We start from the raw sequence: 23,273 nt of genomic DNA on the forward strand, positions 1-23,273 counted from the left end.
TCTCAACGCAATACAAAAAGGACATCATCACGGCCAAACAAGAAACATAACAAAAGGATTTCCCAAGCCAGTTCCAGAATGAAGGAGCTCTTGTCTATTCTAAAAGAACTGGAAACCCCAATTGCAGTACGGGATGACTATTAAAAATAAAACCTGGTGTACTGACATACAATTGGCACTTACCAACAAGGTGGCCAAACTCCAAAATAAAATCTCTCTTAACAAGGCCTTACTCTCAGCTCAAACCCAAGCTCCTCCTAACAAAACACAGAATCCTAAACCCTTAGAACATACCCAATTTAACTTCTTAAGGTCTCAGTTATTGGGATAGAAGGTTTAAGCGCAAAAATCATTTTCTCTAACTGCAAAGGTGACCAATGCCCAGCACAACTAATCAAGGACGCGGCCAGAGATTTAGCCCCCTTCATCACTAAACCGATTAACACCTCCTTCACAACTGGCACCATCCTGCGCAATCTAAAAGAATCCTGGGTACTCCCTCTCCTGAAAAAACAAACATTGGACCCAAATATACCCACCAATTACAGGCCCATTACCACAGTGCCATTTCTGTTAAAAATCCTAGATAAGGTAGCATACACCCAAATCCAGAACTTCCTTGAGGCAAATCTACTCCTAGGCGCCCGCCAATCTGGTTTACGACCACAACATGGCACTGAGACAGGCCTTATCCATTTAAAAGCCCAAATAGACGCACTGAGAGATGAGGGAAAACTAGCACTTCTCCTTCTATTAGAACTCTCAGCGGCCTTTGACGTGGTGGACCATGAAGTCCTATGCAGTCACTTGGACTCAGCAGCCCACTTCTCCAAGGAAGCCATAGTTTGTATACAGTCCTTCCTTAGCGACAGAACTATGAGGGTCTTCTCACTATTGGCCGCAGCAGACCCAACACCCATCACTTGCGGGGTGCCCCAGAGATCTTGTGTCTCCCCAACACTTTATAATATCTTCACCAAGCCACTCTTTGACGATCTTGACAATATGGGTATCACATATACCAATTATGCAGACGATACCCAGATTCTCTTACCACTCACGGGGGATTACGGGGAAGATTTGGCTTTGGTGAACAGAGTCTACAGCATCGTTCAGGCATGGATGGCCAACCATGGACTGTGTCTGAACAATGACAAAACAGAGCTTATCATCCTGGGCACCGCAACTCGCATTGCAAAACTTAACCCTATCTATTCGGCATTCATCATTGATGGGAACACTATTGAGGCAGCCAGAGAAGTAAGAACTCTAGGCTTTTACCTTGACTCAACCCTATCTCTCACTAACCAACTAAACTCGCTGGCCTCATCAACGGCCTACACATGTAAATTAATTAGAGCAGGAAAACAATTCCTGTCAGCGGACAGCTGCTTAATCCTCTCTAGTGCCCTCATCCTGTCAAAACTTGGATTAACGCTCTCTACATAGGAGCAAACAAACAAACCATTAATAGAATGCAAGTGCTACAAAATAATGCTCTCAGGGCTGCCGTTAGCATCCCTAGAAGAGCACACATCTCTGAAATTAAATAAGAAGGAAACACAAATGGCTCTCCACACAAGAAGAAAAATAAATCAACCTCAAATCAGCCTCCCTCATCCACAAATGCCTCAACAACAAAGCCCCTTGGTACTTATCAGAACAATTCATCAGAAAAAACTATCAGACCGCCTAGAATAGCCAACCCCAATTGTCTTCAAGTGCCAAGATTCCAACTGTCCACCATTGGAGGATCTAGCTTCCGTCATGGCAGCCCAATTGTGGAACTCCCTGCCGCACACACTCAGATCTGACCAAACATTTACCGAATTCAGAAAGAATACTATTAAATGGCACATAGAGAAAGAGCTGTAAGCCACTTTCTATTTACCGTACTAACCTAAACATGACCATCTGCATTGTATTTCTATCGTACTGTTAAAGATGCATAACTCTGTAAAATACGTTTTGATGTTCTACATTCACATGCCTTGACACCTGTGCTGCTTACCATCATTCTGTAACATGAAGGTAACCTGCCATAACCTGTACAACTAAGCGGTAAGTCATCTTTCAACTGCGCCCCGATACCTCTGGGTCCGGCGTGCTCTACAAATAAAACAAACAAACAAACTGACAAGAAATGGCGAGAAAAAGAAGACCGGGGCAATATTGGGAAAATAGTCGCCCTTGGGTGCTGTACTGTAGCTGAGAAATTAGCCTGCAGATAAATGCCACAAAGATAGTAAAAGAGAAACCACTGCCACTAGCCATTAAGTTAGTGTAACAGAATGTTACTTGAGAAGTGGCATAAGGAGTTACTATGTAAACCCCCAGCACTCCACATAGGTAGTAGTTCACCGAATAAAATGTATTTAAACATTAAGAGAAGTCCAAGTGACTTCCCAGTGGCAAAAAGCAGATGCCTATGGAGTTTCCCATGCTCCATAAAACAGTGAGAAACACAAAATACTAGTCAGAAAAACACGAGAGTGAGGAAAAAGTCCCACTACCTTAGGAGTTAAAAAATCAAAAGCCCCAAGTTCAACAAAAGAGTTTGGGGTCCCTACCGTTAAGGGAAATTGGCACAGAAATGAAGATTTGCCCTAACGGAGACTAAAACCTCGATTTGCTGAATCAACTCCAGCTTTTCTGTATGAACAAGTACGGACGTGCCAGATAAGCTTCACAAAGAACTGCCTGCACAGCATCTGATCAAACCTTATCATTAACAGGCCGGTGTTCAAACCATTCAATTAATGTACGGCACCAACCACAATAGGCAAGGTGACCACAAAGCGCACACGTAAACAAAAATCTTACTGCTGAATTCCATAGCTTAATCTTCTCAGCTGCGATTCATGTCTAAAAGTGATGAATTGTTGAATTTACCTACTGCCGTGTGGGTGGTTTACAAACAATGAATGTTTTGGTCTCGTCGACTTAGATTTGCTTAGCCTTTCAACAGCAGCTTTCATATCCTCTTTATTTGAACTCCAGATTATCCTATGGCTAGATATAGGTTACCTTTTAAACTCCAAAGTCTTAGTATAGCATATTACCTTTATTTGCTAAATTTAAAAATAGTTTATGGGATTATATTCTTACAACTGTTCAATGGCAACACTCCTGGCTACATGGCTGTTGGACTCCAGCTAGTTAGAGGGCATTGTGCAAGGGATATGGCCAGTTGCAATTAGCAGCGCCCCAGATTTTGAAAATCTTCTCCAAATGCCCTTTTAAACGGACATGGCTCTGTGCTAGAACTAACTCCCTATGAACGGCAAAAAAGGCTGATTTACTTCCTTTTCTAAAGCTTCTGTAGGGACCGAAATAAAGCTTTGAGGAGCAAACCTAAAAGCTGTTCCTGGATAGGAGACATCACACAGTAAGTAGGCACTACGTGGAACTAGTACATACTTTGCCAAATTCCACACGGAAAGGCACACTACAGCCCTTTACTCATTTAATCAATCAATATAACCTTTATTCGGCCCAAAGACACAAAACTAAAACACACAGAAAGAAAACATATTTAATTAAAAACGACATCATAGAACATTAAAAGTCATCACATGAGATGCATACAATGTATAAAAACAGATAAAAACTGTTGGAACTAGACATTAAATATGATACAATTCACGAAATTCATCTAAATACATTTAAAATAAATTAATCACAAAACTTGCTGGGGGGAGAGGAAAAACAACTTGCAGCACCCCAGATTTAGCTTTCCATTGTATGATAACAAAACAACATCATTTAATATGAACGATCCTACTATAAATATCTGCTAGACAGCGCGCCTTGATACGCAATCCCAACACAGAGCCAATGTGAAGTATCTATGTTTATATGTAATAGGTCTGCATGGGGAGTGCAATTTGGCTACTGGTGGCTGCTGGCGTTGAGCTAACCTGACTTTTCAAAGCTATTGTACAAGCAAGAGCTAAACAGCTCACTCGACCCCAGGTTTTAAAAACTTTGCCCAGGGGTTATATTTATTAATAACTGTACATTTAATTTAGTAAATCTTTCTGTGAATGGTCTAGGATTGCAATTTCGACATGATTGTTGGATGCATTAGTCTTGATGTACTCTTATTAACTTTGTGATTTTATTTATGTAGCTGCATGCACATTTTGTACAGCAATATAAAGCATTTCGAGTCAGTGGTCGCGTTTCTTAGGAAATTAATATTGAAAAATTCAGATACATTTAATACAGCTGTCATGCAATCTAATGGTAACCTATTCTAGTCATTATGAGACCTATCCATTCAGACAAACATACAGGACCGGCTCCCTATATAACCTTTTTACCTTGCCAAGGTGCCGAGCTCCAGAGTAATGTGCTGGTCCCTGACATGAGGGTAACCTGCAATTTGCAAGTCTGAATCCCACGGTAGGACCAACTTATCCTTTTATCCTCTGGAGAAGGATAGAGTACCATAAAAATTGAATAACAACACATGCTACTATAGTAATTTAAACGTTTAATCAATTGGACAATTAAGCCTCGTGGTGGGCCTAAGAATTTTCAGGGATACCATTTCACTCAAGGCAAACAATAAGACCCAAGGATTATAAACTATCAGGTTCTGTGATTGAATTGCCACTGTTAACAAGCCAAAAACGAAGTTAATGCCTTCCCTGTATGATAAAGAAAGGCACAATATGCAAGGTGCATCCTTACGTATTATGCATGCAGGTAAGCATATGCAACCTTCAGCCACAAATGCCTTTCAATAGGCTATCCAGTGCCTTAATACCCCATATGCATGGAGGTCCACGTATCCTCATACGTTCAAGTGCTGCCTCAATGGCCCTCAGTAATGCCAACTAATGCCGGCTTACCGGTTAGTGCCTCAAATGCATGCAAAAGTTACCCTATGTAAGGTACATCTTCATGTGTGCAGGTACTGCCATCATATGCAAAGTGCTACCTCATACTCCTTAGTAAAGACAGGCCTCTGCCAACTGATAGCAGTCAAACTACCCCGCACCACAAGGAAACTCTTTCCAATCACAGATGTGAAGGTATCATGAAGTAAGACAGACAACAGATTCACTTTTCTACAAAATTATTTATTTCTCTTAAATGCAAGGATGGAGTAAGGCCCAAATTGCACTATGCCAAAGAGGGATTTCCCTTCCTAAAGAAACTAAGGACAGTATGTGTAATTAGTTCAAGCCAAAAGTCTGCCTGTGTCCAAAACCTATACTTGCCTCACAACTAAAGATATAAAATGTGTAGGGATGTGAGGAACCAATACAAACAGTGTTCCAACATACAGTTCTGCGCTTCTTCCAGCTCCTGGCTTTTTTCAGATTCCCCTTCCCCAAGTTAAAAACAGTTTCACAAAAAGGCCTCATGGTTCACTTCCCCAAATTCAACAGTTCAAAAAGACCTTGGGGTTCTGTTTCCCAAGTTCAACACAATTCCAAAAGGCCTCAGGATTCCCTTCCCCAAGGTCAACTCCATTCACATGGTCTTGGGGGTTCCTTCCCCCCAAGAATGTTGCTCTTCCAGCTTCAAAACAACAGTTCAAATTGTCTCAACTTTCACCAATTTTTTAAATCAACTGTGTAAGCTTTCAGGCTTTTCAACAGTTCACGTAGATTGCTCTTTTCTTCAATCACTTTAGAACCTTTCATTTAACACAGTTTCTGTATCTTGGCATTCCTTGGCTCTTTCCAAGTAGGGGTTACTCGGTCTAGGCGCAGTTATCGGACCACACAGTCCACCTATCACAGGTCATGCAACCGATAATCCTTAGCACTTTGCCATTTCATATGTTCTCATTGGACTTCCTTGCCAACACAGGTTTTTCCCTCTGTACTGTGTTATTATCTGTGTTATCTGTCTCAGGAGGATAGATCAGGGGCAACGTGCTTGCCTAAGAAGCAAGACGACATGGAGCAAGGTTCGATCCCTGGGTCTGCGCTTAGAAACCTCTGGCTATTAAGTTATAAATAACCTATCATATCATTAGTCCACATTCAATTATGTTCCTCCTTGGCAGTCTCTTGACCATGCCTCAACGTGACTTCACACAACTTACGTCGTGGTGTTTATTCCTTTTGAAAGTAAGCGTCCCCCCATAAGGCAGTTAACCCCCTTCAATGAGAGGCAATAAAGGACACACTCCAGGAGGGAATGAGACCAGGACCAAGTGCGGTTGAGAGTAAAAGGTTTTATCTAAATCGATATAGGGCATGCAAAGGACTCTGCAAACTCAGAGAGCACTCTGTCTGAAAATAGCAAAGACAGTCAGTTATATTACAAATACACGTCCTGTATGAGCTAAACTATAGGGGCCACATAGTCTTGGGGATTGGATGGCAACGTCTAGCTATTATGTTATCTATATGCTCGATGCTCCATGATTGGCGGGGATCCACGTGGTGGAATCACAAAGTGCTTGGGTCAGCTGGGCTCGTCGGGGTGGAGCTCCAGGGCACTGGCTGTCAACGGAGATTCACCACTTTGATTCTAGAAACTTGCCCTTGTGGCCTTTCATACACATTCATCACACTCATCTATGCTAGGTTGTTATATAAAACTTCTAACACATCAATCTAATACCTGGGTGGGGACACAGGAAAACAGTATACAATAAGAGGCTTCCTCCAGACATCATCATAAAGTTGTCATTAACAAAAGGGTCCAGTCTCATGGGTCCAGGTGTCTTATCAGGGGGCACGGGTCAAGCTACCGTCATCATTTTCTCCTGTTAGATGCAGTAAATGATGGCTCTGGGGGATGTTTGCACAAGGACGGATAACTGTCTTCGTGGTCTGTTGAATTTGGGGTAAACTGGAATACCATTAGGTCAGAGGGGGCATATGGCTGGCACCTCAAAGGCGGTGGGATTTAGGACCGGGTAGCTCGTAATTCACGTGGCCTGGCCATGGCAGTACACAGGGGTTGTATGACAGCCTCTGACAAGGGGGAGGTAAATACTTGAAGCGGGTCCAGCAGGAATGTGGGGAGGTGAAGCTATGCTGCTTGAACACCAGCAAGCCCCAGCGGGCCTTGGCGGGTGAGGGGAAGATGGCCTTTAACTTTGTGAGAGTCTCTATTCACTGGGCTGCACAAATACTATTAGAGAGGACAGATGTTAGGGCTGGGGGTAAATTACATAAATTACATATTTCTGCTGTTTCCATGGGCTTACATTACTTGGTTCATAACAATGGAGGTTTTTCATTGGCACATACATTACATAACGTTAGTCGGTCTTATGCTTGCAATTCATGAGAAAGGTGAACATATGACAAACGTGAGGTAGTATCAGGTTGGGTTATATACTCAGGAGCAAGGAAGCAATGCGTTTCATCTAACATTTCGATTATAGTAAAGACTGGATCAATGCCCTAGGTGGCTTACATGCAATACAACTTATTTCATCACATCATACACAAGCATTTTATATATTGCTTTTCAGTTACCCTTTATTACAATAGCAGCAAACATTAGTTGGTACAAAGCGGACTTTCGAGTGGTCATACACTGGGCATTAGAACATGAAGGTGTCTCGGGGGTCACCTCGCTTTAATACGAGTGACTTGCATTATACGTTTTAACACTATCTAAAACAAATTCTTTAGCAGCATGGATACAACTGAGAGACTCGAGAGTTTAGCATATATGGTTAACGCTTCACCTGGAAGAACGGGGCTGGGGGTCATGAGTACCATATATCACAAGCGCAGGGGGGGGGGTTAGGTGCAGGGTCGGGGTATACATGATAGGGGCAACTTTTGTGCTTTCTCAGAGACCAACTACAAGTCCGGTCACTTCTAGGGCAATGATGTACTGCGGAAGGTAAATGATACAGTGTTTGTTCTGTTACTTGTTCGCGTCTAGTTGCTCGTGAGAACGGGCCTTCAGCTGATCTGCTATGGGGGGTGCAAAGAGGGGGGGGGGGGGCAGGACTCTCTGTGCGCGGTCCAGTAGGGGCCGAGCTGCAGCGTTTGTACGCAGGCTGTTCTGCTGGGGCCTGGGTTCAATGTGCTCAAAATGGAGTCTTGGTGTGTTATAAAATGGTGTTTATGTTATGTTACACTACGGGCCGTACAGCCTCACGTGTCGATCCGCAGCCACCCTGCCTCCCGGGCCCAGGTGCATGGGCGGCTGCTGACGAGTCATGAGTCTCACGTAGGTGGGCGATGTGGGGGAGGGGAGTCCTAAAGACCTGTCCTCCCATACACTTGTCACCACTTTGCGTTCACACTATCCAATAGTGCTTTTCATTTGTTTTCCACTTAATTTACCAGAGTACATTACTGGCCTTCACTTTATTCAAACTTTACATTGTGAATCAATGCTCATTACCAGTTTTCACTGGTATTGGCAATGTACATCACTTTCATTTCATTTCACTCGATCAGTAATTGCCTGTCCTTTGCATATCTTATCCCTAGTCCGGTATTCAAGAGTTCAAAATGTAATTGCAGCTTGTTCGGTATTCAAAATGCTTCTTTTCTGTCTCCAAACCCATTCGGTATCATTCTCTGTTCAATCAGCATTTCCCTTTGCCAATTTCCAGCCCGTGGGGCGCCCTGGTCTGAGTGTTCCCTGGCTTTCACTCACTAGTGTCCGGCAGCTCCTCCGGGTGTCTCTGCTTTCTTGTACAGCTTTCTATCGCTCCCCGTATGCTTGTCGGGAGTTTCGGCGAGAGGTGCTCGCCTCCCCCGAACCTTGCTCTGTGATCGGTGGCACACTGGCGTCTTCTGCGTCCCACAGCTCTTGCTGTGGACACGCGGCATGAGGGACTGCAGGGCCCTCAGCCCTATTGCGGCCCATTTTGGCCCCAGCATCTTCCTCACTCCTCTGCAGCCTACAGTGTCCTTTTCGACTGCCCCTCTCCAGCCTGCTTCCATCGGGTTGCTGCATCCTTCTCCCCAGCCGGGTTTCCTCTTCTCTCATCCGCCTTTCGTTTTATGCGCCTGTATCCTCAATTGGCTGCAGGTGCCTGGCCATAGTTATTGTCAATTTTGGGACATGCCTGGCCATTGTAGTGGCGTTCCATAGTCCTCTTCCTCATCTCAGTACCAAAGTGGTGTGCACAAATGGAAAGGGTGCGTCACTCCTAGTCGCCTCCTCCTCATCCCAGTCTTAAAGGCATATAAATGTGGAACAGTCTGTGTGTGTAAAACAGGGGAAGACTGACAATAACCTACAAAAGGCAGGGGGAGGGTAGGGTGCATTCTGACAAGGGAAAGGGGGATACCATGCCTCACCTAAAGACATCCTCTCCCCACTCGCCAAGGTTCCTTCACCCAGGTGATCCTCCGTCACATATCCACCCCCAGTGTCAGGATCCAAAAGCGATGGCCTTTCCCAGGCCATCTGAGAGGAAGATACAAGGGGAGAAGATGGGAGGATGCCCTTAGGTTCCTAACACAGAGGACTCTGAATTTCACTGTCAGCTACACTCCTTCCCACATGCACAAACTGACAAAGTCATTGTGGCAAACTTTGTTCCTATGCTCTTGCAGCCATTAGAAAGCTGCCAATGTGCTAGGGGAAGGACATGAGGTGGCAATGAAGTAAACCGGGTTTGCTTTATTTTCTCCCACTACAGTTTACAAAGAGCACATGGAGGCCATGATTTCTGTTCCGTTATTATACCTCGAAGGCAGCCGACTTCCACACAATTTGATCACAAATTTAAAAAAGAAATAAGGAGGTAATTTAGAGCCCTTAACGTTTGCACAAATCGGATGCGGTGCAGAGGATGCATTGATGCTAAAAGAGCAGTATGAACAAGAATTTGTAAAATTGGATACAGGAAACTAAAACCAATCATGACAATACACTAAGAAAAAATCTCAGATTGCATTAAAATTCAAGGGTGTAATTTTGAAAATAGAAGCTATATCAAACCTTCATAAAAAAGTTAAGTAGATCTACTACCTATATTGGCCTTCCATTATAAGGATATAGTGAATGATAGTGGCTGGCGATATATGTAGGTCTACCACTTCCTGCCATGATGCTAAAACAGTCTATTGCAGTTCCTCTGTTGGACAAATTGACAAAAGCAGTCTAATAAATAAGAAATAAAATAATTACCGTTTATAAACAATTTTCAAGTCCCGCCACTCCAAAAAACTGCACATTTTGGGCTTGCGGGCCAAGACTGTCTGCACAAGTTCACGGGTGATCTTCTTTTTCTCTTTATCAGACAGTGGCACGTACCATTTCTGGAGCCGCAGCTTGCCCTGTCGACTGAAGAGCAGCATGAACTGCATCTGACCAAGGAAGAAAAAGGGAGACATTAGCAATATCCGGTGAGGGTCTATTTGTATTTTATTAATTTACTAAGCCATCTACAATTGAAACTCTGTGCAGAGGTCATATAAAACAGTACATATGAGATTAGGTGTTATGTGGCAAATGTATAGCGCCTGCTGCCATTGGTATCCCTCAAAGCGCCCTTTGGAAGACCATAGTCTGAGTTGAGAGGTGGTGAGAGGAGTGGTACAAATGTGTGTGTGTATTTATAGCCTAATCAGAAGGTAGCTGGGGAATGCCTAGGTGTCCCTTACAGCAGTCCATATTATCGGGTGTGAGGACAGGTGCTGTATCAAATTGTCAGGCGAGTCAAGCTATGTGAACAGCTGGACCAAATTGTGTGTGGGACTCAGCTGTATTCTATGGGCGGTGGTGCTCAGGCCGAGGATGGTGTTTGCCTAGGGTAGGGTAATGATAAATAGTGTGCATGTCAAATGTGTGCGGCTAAGTGAATGCAAGTGCGGCAAAAGTATAAACAAAGGTGAGCTTCAAAGTAGCAATTCAAATTAGAAGCCCTAGTCAGGAAAAAGGCAGGTGTGGCAACACACAAACAGAGGCGAGCTTCACAGCAGTCAGCTAAGCTGGGGCCCTTAGTCGGACTAAGTGCTGGTGTGGCAAAATACAAGCAGTGGCGAGCTTCAAACTATCAGTCTGGAATCGGAGCCCTGGATATGCTCCAATATGCGCAGTTACTCACAGCCACGGTATGTATTCGCATCAAAGTACAGCTCCTCACATTATAGGCCAGCTATTCCCATCAGATGTGGTCATTTTAAACAAGAAAAACAATGCTGGATAGAAATTGCATTATTTGAGACATCAGAAGACAAATACATTGTTAACTGAAGATTATACAGGTGTTCATGGCGCATTGCGTGCTCTAGATTGAGGTAAATATTGGAGGAAGGGGATTTTCGGTTTATATGATGTTTTCTCTTTGAAAGCGTTTATTTGGCAGACCTTAAAAGGAATAGGGAGGGGTATTGCAATGGGAGGAAATACATAATCTGAAGGGGTTGCAGGGTGGAAGAGTTTGGAGACAGTGAGAAGAAATAACTCAGTCCCATGCCATCGGTATCACCTTCTAACGGATCTGATTTTTGGCTAACAGAAGTTTCCCTGCTTGAATTTATAATCCTATACCAATAAAGAAAACAGTCTAACACAAGTTTAAGCCCGGAGAGTGGCATTGTCTAAAAGCTAGGAATTGCTAAAGAGGAACATAACATGGGGTACGATGGCTGACGAGACAGTGGTGGTAAGTAAAAGATTAATTTATTTATTGAGCGCAGACCTAGCTTCTAGAAGCAACGGAGCGGTTTACAGAGGTATACAACAATACAGATACATAACAGAGCGCTTTACAGAGGTGGATAGCAGGCAGGGTTTATTTTATGTATGGTACATTGCGAAGTGAATTTCCTTTGTAACAACTGTGATGCTACAGTATGTATTCAGAGCGTCTGAAGGGTAAGTGATCATGAGTAATTTATTCTGAAGTCCTTTGCAGCAGTGAGGCGAATCCTCAAAGAGACTGCCAGCACAAGTCAAACTGGAGAAACAAGGTTCAGACTGCAAACTGAAAGTCATGTTCCCTTTGCAAACATTCACAACTGTGATGGTCATTTGTCAAGCGGCAGAGAAAAAGGTGACAAGAAACTGACACCAGGAAAAGGGGACTTAATAGTCTCCAGCATATGCTATGATAGGTTATTTATAACGTGCTTAATACCCAGAGGTTTCTAAGCGCGGACTCAGGGAACCTGTGTTGCTCTGTCGTCTTGTTTCCGAGGCAAGCACGTTGCCGCTGAGCCATCCTCCCGAGACATCTTTAGCTCTCTTTATCTCTTTGCAGCGCCTCTTTAGCTGCAGAGACTCCTCCTGTGTACAAGAGGTGCTCAGAAAGACATGGCTCTTCTGCTAGTCTTAAGAGGAGCCGCAAACGTCCGCCTGGGCCCCTTTAATGCACCACGTAGATCCAGCTATACAAGACTAGCTGTAGTCGCCTCCTAAGCAGAATTGCGCACAATCCTCCTCTTATCAAGGCTTCACCATCACATGATATCACATCATATCATATATCCAAACCCAAAAACAAAACCATGAGGGCACGGCTAAATCTTCTCCTGAGCAACGAAATTAGGGCCATAAGAGGAATTACGGCCTCCAACACATGTTGCTTTTGTACGAACCAAAACCAGGTGGAAACACTTCGTGTAAGGGACTGTCAAGTGAAAGAAACGTTCACATGGGACACTTGATTAAAGACCTGGTAACACATGAAGAGGAAACCTTGTGGAAACGCTTGATTGAAGGAGAACTAATCAGTTACGCGATAGCAGTGTCGCAGTGTGATGCTGGAAATGCATCGGAGGGACAGGGCCGCCGTATCCTTGTCCTTTACTGCTTTCATCATGTGTTTTCCGCACAGGAGTTCATGTGGAACTCCTGGCGGTGCAGCCCTCTCTCTTTTGGTTTGGTGAACAGACCCATGGGATGCCCTTATGGCACCCATGGGTAGGGTGCAACCCTGTGCCCCATGTGTATGTTTTTGGGCACCTGTGTGCGACCCACAGAGCAGGGTACGGGCTAGTGGCAGCTCTGTGCTGAAATGAGTGATGCCCTGGGCGTCCTCCATTTTGGGACGCCCATGCCCTGTCATTGGAATCGGTAGATTCCTGATGGAGACAAAATGGCCCCAATGGCCCCTGCCTTCCATCGCCTGTTACCCTGATCTTCCCGAAGTCCAGGGAAGCCCTGCCTCTGTCCCTTCCCCCCTGACTGGCTGTTGGGTGGAAGTTCTGTATATGTTAGTGTGGGGAAGTGCCGACCAGACTGGCTGGAGCCTTCTCAACGACCGTATGTTGTGGGTACGCCTGTGGGTGGGACCTGGGTGAATGGAGTGTGACGAATATACATTCTATGTTGTGGCTGTCTAGTATCTGGTGGTTGACAATGGTTGAGACAGCCCTGCCCGAAACCGGTATGAATGCAGCTTTCGAGTGTTGAATGGCTCGGTACTTGTCCCAATACACATAACTTGTTGTGAGTGTCTGGAGAGAAGTGAATGGCCTGAATACCTTGTGTGCCCGATTGGCTGCCTGCCTGCATGAATGCCTGTAGTCGAAATTGGATGCTTGAGTGCGACCCAGCAGAATGAATGGGAGATCAACAGTATATCTGGGGACCTCTCACTGCTAGGAATCGTGTTCAGAAGCTGAAGTCCACTACGACGAGTAACTGGAGTGAAGCTTAACCTTGAGCCCTGCTGGATGAGAAGAATTGCTGTTGCTCTCCTTTGCAATCTGAAAGCTGCTGTGCTTCAAGAACTGACCCAGTGAGGACCTGGTAAGGCGCCCTCTTCCCGAGCTATGAGGGACCATCGTGCACAGCTGATCTTTGCCTAAGCTCCCTGGTAGACAGAACTTCGACAGGCTGCCGACCCGATACGGGGACTGCTGCGGAACTCCAAGGAGAAGCACCCGGACTGTTGTTCGCCACTGTCGAAGACCGCCGTCGGCGACTGGAGCCGCCGTGCTCCCATTGCCTAAGAACTTCATTGATCCAAGGACGCTCTCATCCGCATCGTCGCCGCCGTATCCTGCTGGAGAAGGCCTGACCGTTGATGCACCGGGGAGCATCCACCGGTGGGTTTCCCGCTACCCAAAGACCACAGAGACGCCGACGACCTAACGCCCTTGCTGGGCAACAGTTCTTCAACTCTTTGCGGTCCAGAACTATCGACACCGAGGTGCCCCGCATGCCTCTTCCTGGCAGGACGTTTACGTTTCCCCGTCAACGAGCACTGCTAGGAACGACGCGGCCACTTCACCATCATAGTTTGACCTGTTCTCCGTCGGACGTTCGACGACCCGTGACTCCTGCCTGAAAGGGAAGACCCTCCAGAAGGGTTGTCGATTACCCCAATGTGGAACGCTACAACACCAAGGTACTTTAGGGTTGCCGAACTATTGGGAAAGTCTAGTGTGAACCATATATGGACTGGGCTTGTATCTTTCTTCTACAGGTTGCCCAGGTGGGGGGGGGGGATCTCCACACAGAGCTGTGTTTAACGGTAGTTACCAGTATTATGCCTATTGCACAACCATCTTGCTTTCCTTCCTCTCTCCGCTGCTGGTTTCCTTTTTATCTTGATCGGTGCGTCATCCTGACCGTATGCACTTGAATAAGATCTAATAACGTTAGTGGTACCACTTTAGAATTGTACATATTTACCATTGTTGATTTTCGGAGTACAAAGTGAGTTATCGTGATTGTGTATATGACCTTAAATATTAATGATATAAAGACTGTGTTTTAACTGATACAGTGTATGGACATTCCTTTGTGGGTGCTCGGGGACTACACTGTACTTAAGAACCAGCTCGCATCACCTCCCGAGAAGCTAGGCCTTGATTGCTCGACCACAACTACCAATACTAGAGAATCTTGGCTGGGGTCTCTGTGCCTCCCCTCTACCATATAGAGAGCGAAAGTGCAGACCGTCTATACACGCAGTTTCTGCAAAAAAAGTACTTTAAAAAACAAAAGCAAAACAAAACCAAGAAAGATGTTAGATCAAGAACCTTGAGATCTAGACGCTGACCACATCAAAGGACATAGATCTCTTCCTTTTGCAAAACGTTTGATCCTTATCTCGTGCCCTTTTATCTATCTGCCTACCAACTTATTTTTTAACCCAAATCTGTTTCCGGTGTGTTGTTTCTTTAACTTTTAGTCGACTGGAGGATATGATCTTGTAAAAATAGTTTTTCAACTAAACCAAGTTAATAAAAAAATCATTAAAAAAAAAACATAATATCCATATTTACAGGTGTCATCAGTGAGACAAAGAAAAACAATACCCGATTCCACTCAGACGTGCAAATTTATCTGAGGGTGCTAAGAACTCCCTGTACCTGTAGCGCTTTACAACCACCCAAAATAAAACAGAGAAGGGACACTGGAACTCCATAGGAAGAGCGCATTTCAAAAGCAATTGTAGAGAAAAGAAGGACATTCTGAAGGGCAATTATGAAATACCACTGTACTTTATGGAACAAAATGCCTAAGAATGTAGGACTAGAAAGAACATATTAGTGAAATTACCAGAAAGAAGAGATGAACTAAAGCAAATTAGAGCAGGCAGTGGAATAATGGCAATTCTTAGGCAGAGCTCAGAGCTGATCAGGTTCCACAAATCCACATGCCCACCCAGATACTAAAGGAACTATCATAATTTGCAAGTTGCAGTGTTTTGCCAACACAAACTAGAAGGCAGAGAGAGCAACTCGCAAATTTGGCCTTTTTGCTAGGGATACACATTGAAGCAACATATCGACAATGTGCAAGGTTTGAATAGTGAGCCCCCCTCCCCCCCCCCCGGCCAGTCTAAGATTCCCTCCCATACGCTCAACATTTATCCATAATATGCAAGCAGCCCTGCAGTAGCCACCTCTACCGTGAACCCAATGGTGCTGGATAATCAAAAATGCAATAACCCAGATGTCAGTTGTTTGAACCAGATAGTAAATAAGTCAGATAACCAAGCTTCCTGGGCTTTTTGCTCTGTTAATCGATATTTTCTTAAGCAGAATCATTACGATTACTGGCAATAGAGGTACCATTTAAGAATCTTTTGGTTAACAAGTTGATGGTTAACAACGTTTTTACTGCATTATATTAACTGGCTCATACACCCAACCCAAAATGACAGGACCAGCGACAGCCTTCAGCCATTCCGACGATGACAGCTAATCTGCAACCTTCACTTAATGAACCAAATAGTTTGATTGAAAGGCCATGAAATTAAGTCATCTCGATGTAACTATGGCATGGCTAATCAAAATAAATTGATCCATTCCTTCTTATTTGTCCACAGTAATGTACATTAGACACCACTGGTTACTAGGGAAGCGACATCATACCTTATAAGGAGGCACTATACTATCTTGTACATTTGAATGATCAATCGAATTTGCAGATTGCCATTTTATTTTTTTTAAAAACAGACTAAAAAAAAAGACGACGATGCCGGTGTTATCCTGCTGCTCCTGATATTAGCATAAGTAATTAAGTTTAATAGATATGCATTCAACGTTGCATGCTAGGGGTTAATGAGCATGTAAGGTATTTAATGCATGTTGTTGTATTAGTGGTGTACATATTGTATGGATTTTATCAACTAGTTTTACATTTGATTAGCTCGATTTTATGGCCATTAGTGCATGAAATAAATTTCTTATTCAGCTACCTTCTTATTTTCCCATGCAAGTGAAATTGTACATGGATCTATGAATAATGTTGATGTTGTGTCGATCTGTATTCAAATAAAACACAGTCATTGATATTAAAATACTACCAAAAAAAAAAAAGAAAATAGATTTAATCTATTTCCTCGACACATTTCTGGTTTAAGAAAACTTTTTGTTGGTCCCTGCCCGACTGTCACCTTTGATGGCTCTTCCCAGCCATTTTTTTTTTAAACTACAATATGACAAGACTCAAATAAGCGTTTTTCTTGTGAGCGCAACATGCAAGGCAGGTATTCAGTAAGGAGGAAAGAGGGCGACTTCAAGCGGCGTGCGCGGTGCTGTGTCATGCATTTCAAGCACACACCTTTCCTCCAAAACACAATTGTATGGTGAATTAAAAAAAAAAAATAAGAAAACCTTGTGTTTATGTTTAAGCAAACAGATTGAGCAGGTGGTCTACTAGCTAAACTTTATTCATCCTTACACTAAAATTAAGCTCAAAACAAGCTCCAATAGCCGTTATAGCACTGTACAAAGAAAGACTTAGCAGAAACAAAGATGAAACTTAGCTGTAGGACAAGCAACAGAACTGCAGAAAGCACCTCTACGTCCAGGTTAACTTATTAAAGCACGGTGCAGTGTCTATCTACATTTCTTGTGCCAAGCAAGGCAGGAGGTGTGTCCTCTTGCAGCATGTGGTATTCCAAAGGCAGGCACAAAAGCTTTTATTCCACAAATTAACGAAGTGCACTCCGATTTGGCAATCCTGTAACGTGGGTGTGCACTTTAATGATGCACCAACCACACATTTTTGTTAACCTCCATTTCCAGTAGAGTAACTGGTAGTGGGGAAACTGTAGGCGTTGTGGGTAAGAATACAGAAAGCGGAAAGACAAAAGGGGAAACGTAGATCTATGTGGGATAATTCCATTACCTCAAATATGGAGTTGTAGAAGCTGTTTCATAGGGATTGGTGCGAGTAGGGGTTTTATAAGAGCAAAATACTCATGGGGTGATGGCTGTGATTCTCCTCTACCTTTTCTCAATAAAATACTTTTTAGAGAAAAAAAGAAAAATAGGTCTTGGGGCTAAGCAGGGGAAGGGGAAATGGCATGCTAGGCAGGAATCGGGGTAGTGGAGAGGTTGAACAATTAGTTCGGGGAGAACTAAAGTGACAATAGCTGAGTGAGAGAGGTACAGCAGAGGTAAGAGGATTGAAGCAGTGAAGTGAGGAGTGGAAGAGAGGGTGAGAAGATGTGAGGGATGAAGGAGTTCTATGAAGAAGAGAGACAGTGGTAGGCAGGTACAGAAGAAAGGTAGTGGTGGCTGCAGAAGTTAGGCAGGTTTATGAGCTGGTTGTTGGGTGTAAATGAGATGCGAGAAAGCATAGAAGAAAAGCATTTTGAGAAATGCACTTCTAATGGGAAACCCTTGTATTAATTGCTGCAGGAGACAGCAAAACTAGTGAAGTGACTCTTTTCTCTGATGTTTCAGGTCCCGTTAAGTGTAACTGCTGTGTGATGTGCAAATGTTGTTCAGGCTTAGCATAACAACACATGGACTAAACACAGATGGTGTCCAAGTCTTGAGAGTAGAACAACCCATAGGAGATTTTGCAGAGATCTTGAGTTGTTTGACCTCAGTTGTGAAATGGACAAGCTGTGTTGGCTATTCATCATACGTCATATGTCATTCTGGTACTTGTCGTACGCATTTATAACAGCTTTGCAACACAAATGTAAAAACAGCAGTTTTATAGAACATGATTTAGAGCTCTTTCAGAGCACAAAACCACATGCTCACTAGACGGGCTCACCAAGCACAAAAGATAGTTCAATGTTAAACCCCCAAGGTTGAAATGGGAGGAAAGAATTGCCCCACGGAGGAGGTCTTCGCCCAGACCGCCATGTGTACGGGCTCTGGCAGTAAAATGTAATTTATTTATTTGCATTTTTAAAGCGCTCACACAGCCAGTGGGCATCGAGGCGCTGTTACAGTAATTGTTTGTTTTTAGTTGCATAGTTGTTTGTCTTAGTTGTGAATTTATAACGCGCTTAAATGCCCAGAGGTTTCTAAGCGCGGACACGGGGATCGAACATGTGTTGCTTTGTGTCGTCTTGCTTCCAAGGCGAGCACGTTGCCACCGAGCTATCCTCCAGGGTAATGTCAAAATAAGAAATAAATAGCTGAAAATACAAATCTCAACAGTGACTTGTAGAGTTTTTTCTCTTTTAATTAGACTTGGCCCAAAGTAAGTGACAAGATAGGGAGAGACAGGTAACCAATCAGGGTGCAATGGGATGTTGTTCTAGTGTATTTGGTCTTGGTGCTGGGCTGTGCCTCGTGTTACGTTCAAAGCAAACAGAATCCAGTTACAATTTGTAGCTGCAGGTATTTTGCATATTTGCCTGCCAAAGCGTAACTAAAAGCATTTCTGCTGCTCAGCACATGATATCATTGAGTGAAGAGAGCAGTGCCCCAGTTAAGATTATGAGGAAGAGTATTTAACTCCATATTTTACAAAGTTGCAAGTAAAATGATTTTTAGGGAGTAAAAAGTAACTCCCATTTCCAATTAAGATTATTTAAGAAGCAAGAAAAAATATGTTTTAACTGTAAAACAGAACTAATTTGTAATGAATATTTTTTTGCACCAAGTTATCCATGCACATTCAAATATACACGTTTACCTTTTCAGATTAGGCAGTAATAATAGAGCTGCGAGGTTAAAAGCAGAATGTTTGGTTCCTAGGTGTCTGAAATTCAACTTTAGTGGGAGTATTTTTTTTACTCCCTAGTTAAGTTTTTGGGAGTATTTGCCTATTGTTAGGGAGTAAAAGTGGCCAGTACACCCCTGATCTGTAGGGCTGGGCGGGGGGCAGGGAGCGGAGGAGGGGGTGAAGATTTCAGGATTGTGATGTCCGAAGTGGGGGTGTAGTTTTGGTTCAGGAACTTTGTTAGCCAGTAGGATTGCAACAATGTATGGGCCACTATGGACATTTTCACCAACCTGCCCCTAAACGTAACTAACAAGGACTATGCTAATATGTGTGTCATTGTATAAAAAAGGAAGCCCATCATGGGCGGAGTAGAGAACCTTTTCAGCCAGTTCAGCTCACAGGGCTGTTTGGAAATCCTTCCCCAGCTGTGGAGGTTTAATACATATGTGTTTGTTATTGCACAGTGCCTACTTTTTCCATGGAGTATTTCATCAGGTTATATCTGTAAAATAGTCCTTCTTTACAGAAGCATTCAGAATGGCAAAAGCCATTCACTGAGGATCCTCTGCTTCCTTTCTTATAATCAGGGAATACCTTCATAAGTGCCCATCTCCCTTGTACTGATGACATCAACCAGTCCTGCGTCGTGCACCCGTATCCTGCCATCATAGGACTTTGAAAGTGCACTAGGACTGCCTTGTGGGCTTCTCGTTTACCAACAATGCCCCTCTGCTGCAATGAATGTCATTCAGAGTTGGAACTTAGGACTCAACTTAGGCTACAACTTGTGGCACAGGAATCCTGTTGCCTGCATCAGCTGTTCTTCATCCTGAAGAGGGGGCTGCATGAAAGCTCTTTTCAGCCACTGACTTGAGCAGAGCCTGCTGACCCCTGGTTCAGCCTCATCGTGGGAGTCGTGTTGGATGCCGTCAATGGTCGCATGGCCCATCCTACTGCAAGTGTGCTGGAACCCTTCCTGAACTGGAGATCAGAACCGCCACCTAATCCAGACCCCAATCTGATACCTACCTCAGCCACTACACTTGAAACCCTGGGACCTTGACGCATTGGACCAATGACAGAGGTAAGTGACTCAGTAATTCTTAGCACCGCAGGGGTGGTTGCTTTGAAAATCAGAGTTTGGGTGCACCTCGCTGCTCTCCCACTCGCCCCGTAGGGATTGCCTCAGTGTAGCGTCCACTCCCTATCACTATTCTTTCCAGCTGTGGGCAATCACCACTGGAGAGTGCACATTTTGAGCCCTACTACAGGTGGCGTTGTGTTGTGCAGTGCTGCACAGCAGCAGCCGTGCTAGGTCTTCTGCTATTATGAGCAGGCACTGGGGCTGGGAAGAGAAACCTTAAATGCGCTAAAACTGTGATCACAGTGTTACATTATGCAGCTAAAATGCAGAATATCTGAGCTGCTAATTAAAGAAATCTTTGTGTGGCTGTTCCCTGCTCTCCATCTTTGCTCAATGATAAACTAGTACGGGAACACTATAGAAAGATGGTTGTGAAAGGAGAGAGAGCAATGACTTATGGCGGCACACAGATACAACTGTGTGAATGACAACCTACCATCGAGGATGAGAGCTCCCTGACACAAGTATCTAAGCAGCTCTCCTGCAAGTGATAACACCTGAGAGTGTGTTGTGCGCTGGCCAAACATCTGGATGAACTGGGTAGTGAGCGGTATTAGCGAATTTGTTTGGTATAACTATGGCTTGGTCTACCGAAGGAAGCAAGCAGATGTAACTGGACCTTGACACCTTTACTGCTGGAGCCCTCTGTAGTAGATACACAGGAACAAAGCCCATTGCCTTCACACCTACTAGAATAAGATCCTATATGCCATACAAGAACGTTGGGATGCACTAGAAAATAGAATTGATACTGGTGGAAGAGAGGTCTCACTTATCAGGCAGGATTTGAGAGAGGAAGCATCTGGGAGAGTAGCCTTGGTGGAAGCTAAGGTATTAGACGTGTACCAGTAAAAATGTAGCCAACAAAAACGTAATCAGTGAAAAAGTCGTGGTTAAAATACCTCTGGAGTGAAAAGGTTGCCATGCAAAACTTTGTCAAAAATGTAGTGCTACTAGTGTAATTCTTAGGGTTAAGGAAGGTTTAGTGGGCTTGCGATTGCCTGGTTTAGGGTTAGAAAAGGAGTTAGGGTAAGGATGGGGTTTAGGTTAAAGATGGGGGTTAGGGTAAGGGAAAATATGATGGGATTTGGTTAGTGGTTAGGGTAGATTAAGTGCCAGGGTAAGTGTTAGCGTATGGGATACCGGACAATTTCTCTGAGGAGGACGAAGTGTCTCCTGCCCTCCTTTCAGACTCTGTCAGCAGAGGTACATTAATAAGTGTTCCAGACAAGCACCCACACATTGTGGCCTTGAAAATAGAATCAGTAACAGACTCAGTGGGTCCACCTCAAGTTAAGTTAACAGAATCAGCACATCGACCTCAAGATAAATCAATCAATATGCCTACCTCAACCCAAGATACAGAATGTTCAATTACAGCATTACCTATCTACAGCTTCAATGCAGAAACTCCCAGTTTCCACTTCTAATAAAGTGAAGGACTCAGTACAGACATTAAGAACTGGCGCCCAGTATGATTATACAGTGATGGATGTGGACACGCAACTCCTAACTGCAGGTCCAATTCTGGTAGCTGCCACGTGTCGTGCCTAGGAGCAAGCTGGGATGATCACATCTTCAGCTTGGTCAGAACAAACCCATGCCTTGTAAATCTGGTCATGATGCAAGAATTGAAAGTAGGTCCGTAACACCCCAATGGGAAGATCTACAATATGATGCCCCACACAATTGTCTGAAGGTAACACCGCACCTGCCTATTGTGAGAAACCTGAAGGTGTCTCACTTACTGGTCCCCAGGAATCTGTCATCCAGGAGGCCAGGACACGGCTATCGCTATTGGATCCAGTGCCTGGGGGTGGACCAGAGGGGGAGGAGCACCTGGATGAGGGGTCTTCGGGGAGTGGAAGTGGGACACGGAAGGTTGAGCCACGGTACCCCCTTCCTCATAACACCTTTTCCCCTTCCTAGCCTGTCGGATACTCAGAAGCTCTACCCCCACTTTTCCAACACAAACACTTTGTTACACCGTAACAGACAGCAGACTAGCACCAGAGCCTGACATGTCCCAACACACGGGTCAGGCAGAGTCAGGCAATTAACAATATCCATGCACACCAGATGGCCCTTTTACCTACCCCACAGGGATAAAAGGCGGAGCACGAGAGCAAACTTCGAGCAAGGCCGAACGCACGAGGAAACAGCTACACCGACCTGGCAGTTCAAACGGAGGAGAAAGGCAGCGAGACTAGGGACGATGAAGGGGGAATTGCCCTTGCCCTTTTCAACTCAGACCCTCGAAGTCTCCGAAAAGGGAATTACAAGACCGGGATGAATAGCTGATGTGTGGAGCAACAGATGTCAATAGCGAACGGGTGGCCTCCTGCATTGATAACACAGGCGGGGAGGCATGCTGGCTACTGTGGTACCATCCTTGACTCCAACAGCACACCAAGCGGACTCAAGACAGTCGGTGAGTCAGAGGAAGCCGATAAGAGTTGCAAGTGGCAACAGTAGATTAACACAAGAACTTGTGTATTTTAACTTTCTTCAGAAGGGCCAGCTGCACAGTGGTAAGGTGCCATGGGAGTGCTCAGTCGAAGGACTTTAGCTGGCCCTCGTGTAGTGAAACTACAAGTACCAGAAGGCCCTAGGAAAGGGCGGCATGAGGTGTTGGAGTGATCCTACAAGGGTCACGTCAAATCCCTTGTACACTCGAAATTCTCCGACCCATTGCCAAGGGAGAAACTAAGACAAGCAAGTCCTGTATCGTGATAAAGCAAAGTTAACTGTGAGAGCGGCAGATGTGAACCCGACAGGGGGATGCCTACGAGTTCGGGTGAAGAGTAATACACCCGTGAACAATGTGTGACAAGAGTCAGTTGTTTGT

General features: G+C 44.4%; 1 protein-coding gene across 10 annotated transcripts in view; it reads right to left on the reverse strand.

Moving 5' to 3' along the window:
• The window catches only part of AP1S2 (adaptor related protein complex 1 subunit sigma 2), a 380,836-nt gene that overhangs the window by 310,009 nt on the left and 47,554 nt on the right, over positions 1 to 23,273 (reverse strand). For all 10 annotated transcript variants that reach the window (XR_011283537.1, XR_011283535.1, XR_011283536.1 and 7 more), the window contains one exon: positions 10,087 to 10,265. Coding sequence is in view for 7 of the 10 variants with exons in the window: in XM_069636792.1 (XP_069492893.1) it covers positions 10,087 to 10,265 (179 nt within the window). In the remaining 3 variants the exon portion in view is untranslated. The remainder of the gene's footprint in view (positions 1 to 10,086; positions 10,266 to 23,273) is intronic.

The sequence above is a fragment of the Ambystoma mexicanum genome, chromosome 7p (assembly GCF_040938575.1).
Source record: "Ambystoma mexicanum isolate Mex_15411 chromosome 7p, UKY_AmexF1_1, whole genome shotgun sequence".
Taxonomy (NCBI): domain Eukaryota; kingdom Metazoa; phylum Chordata; class Amphibia; order Caudata; family Ambystomatidae; genus Ambystoma; species Ambystoma mexicanum.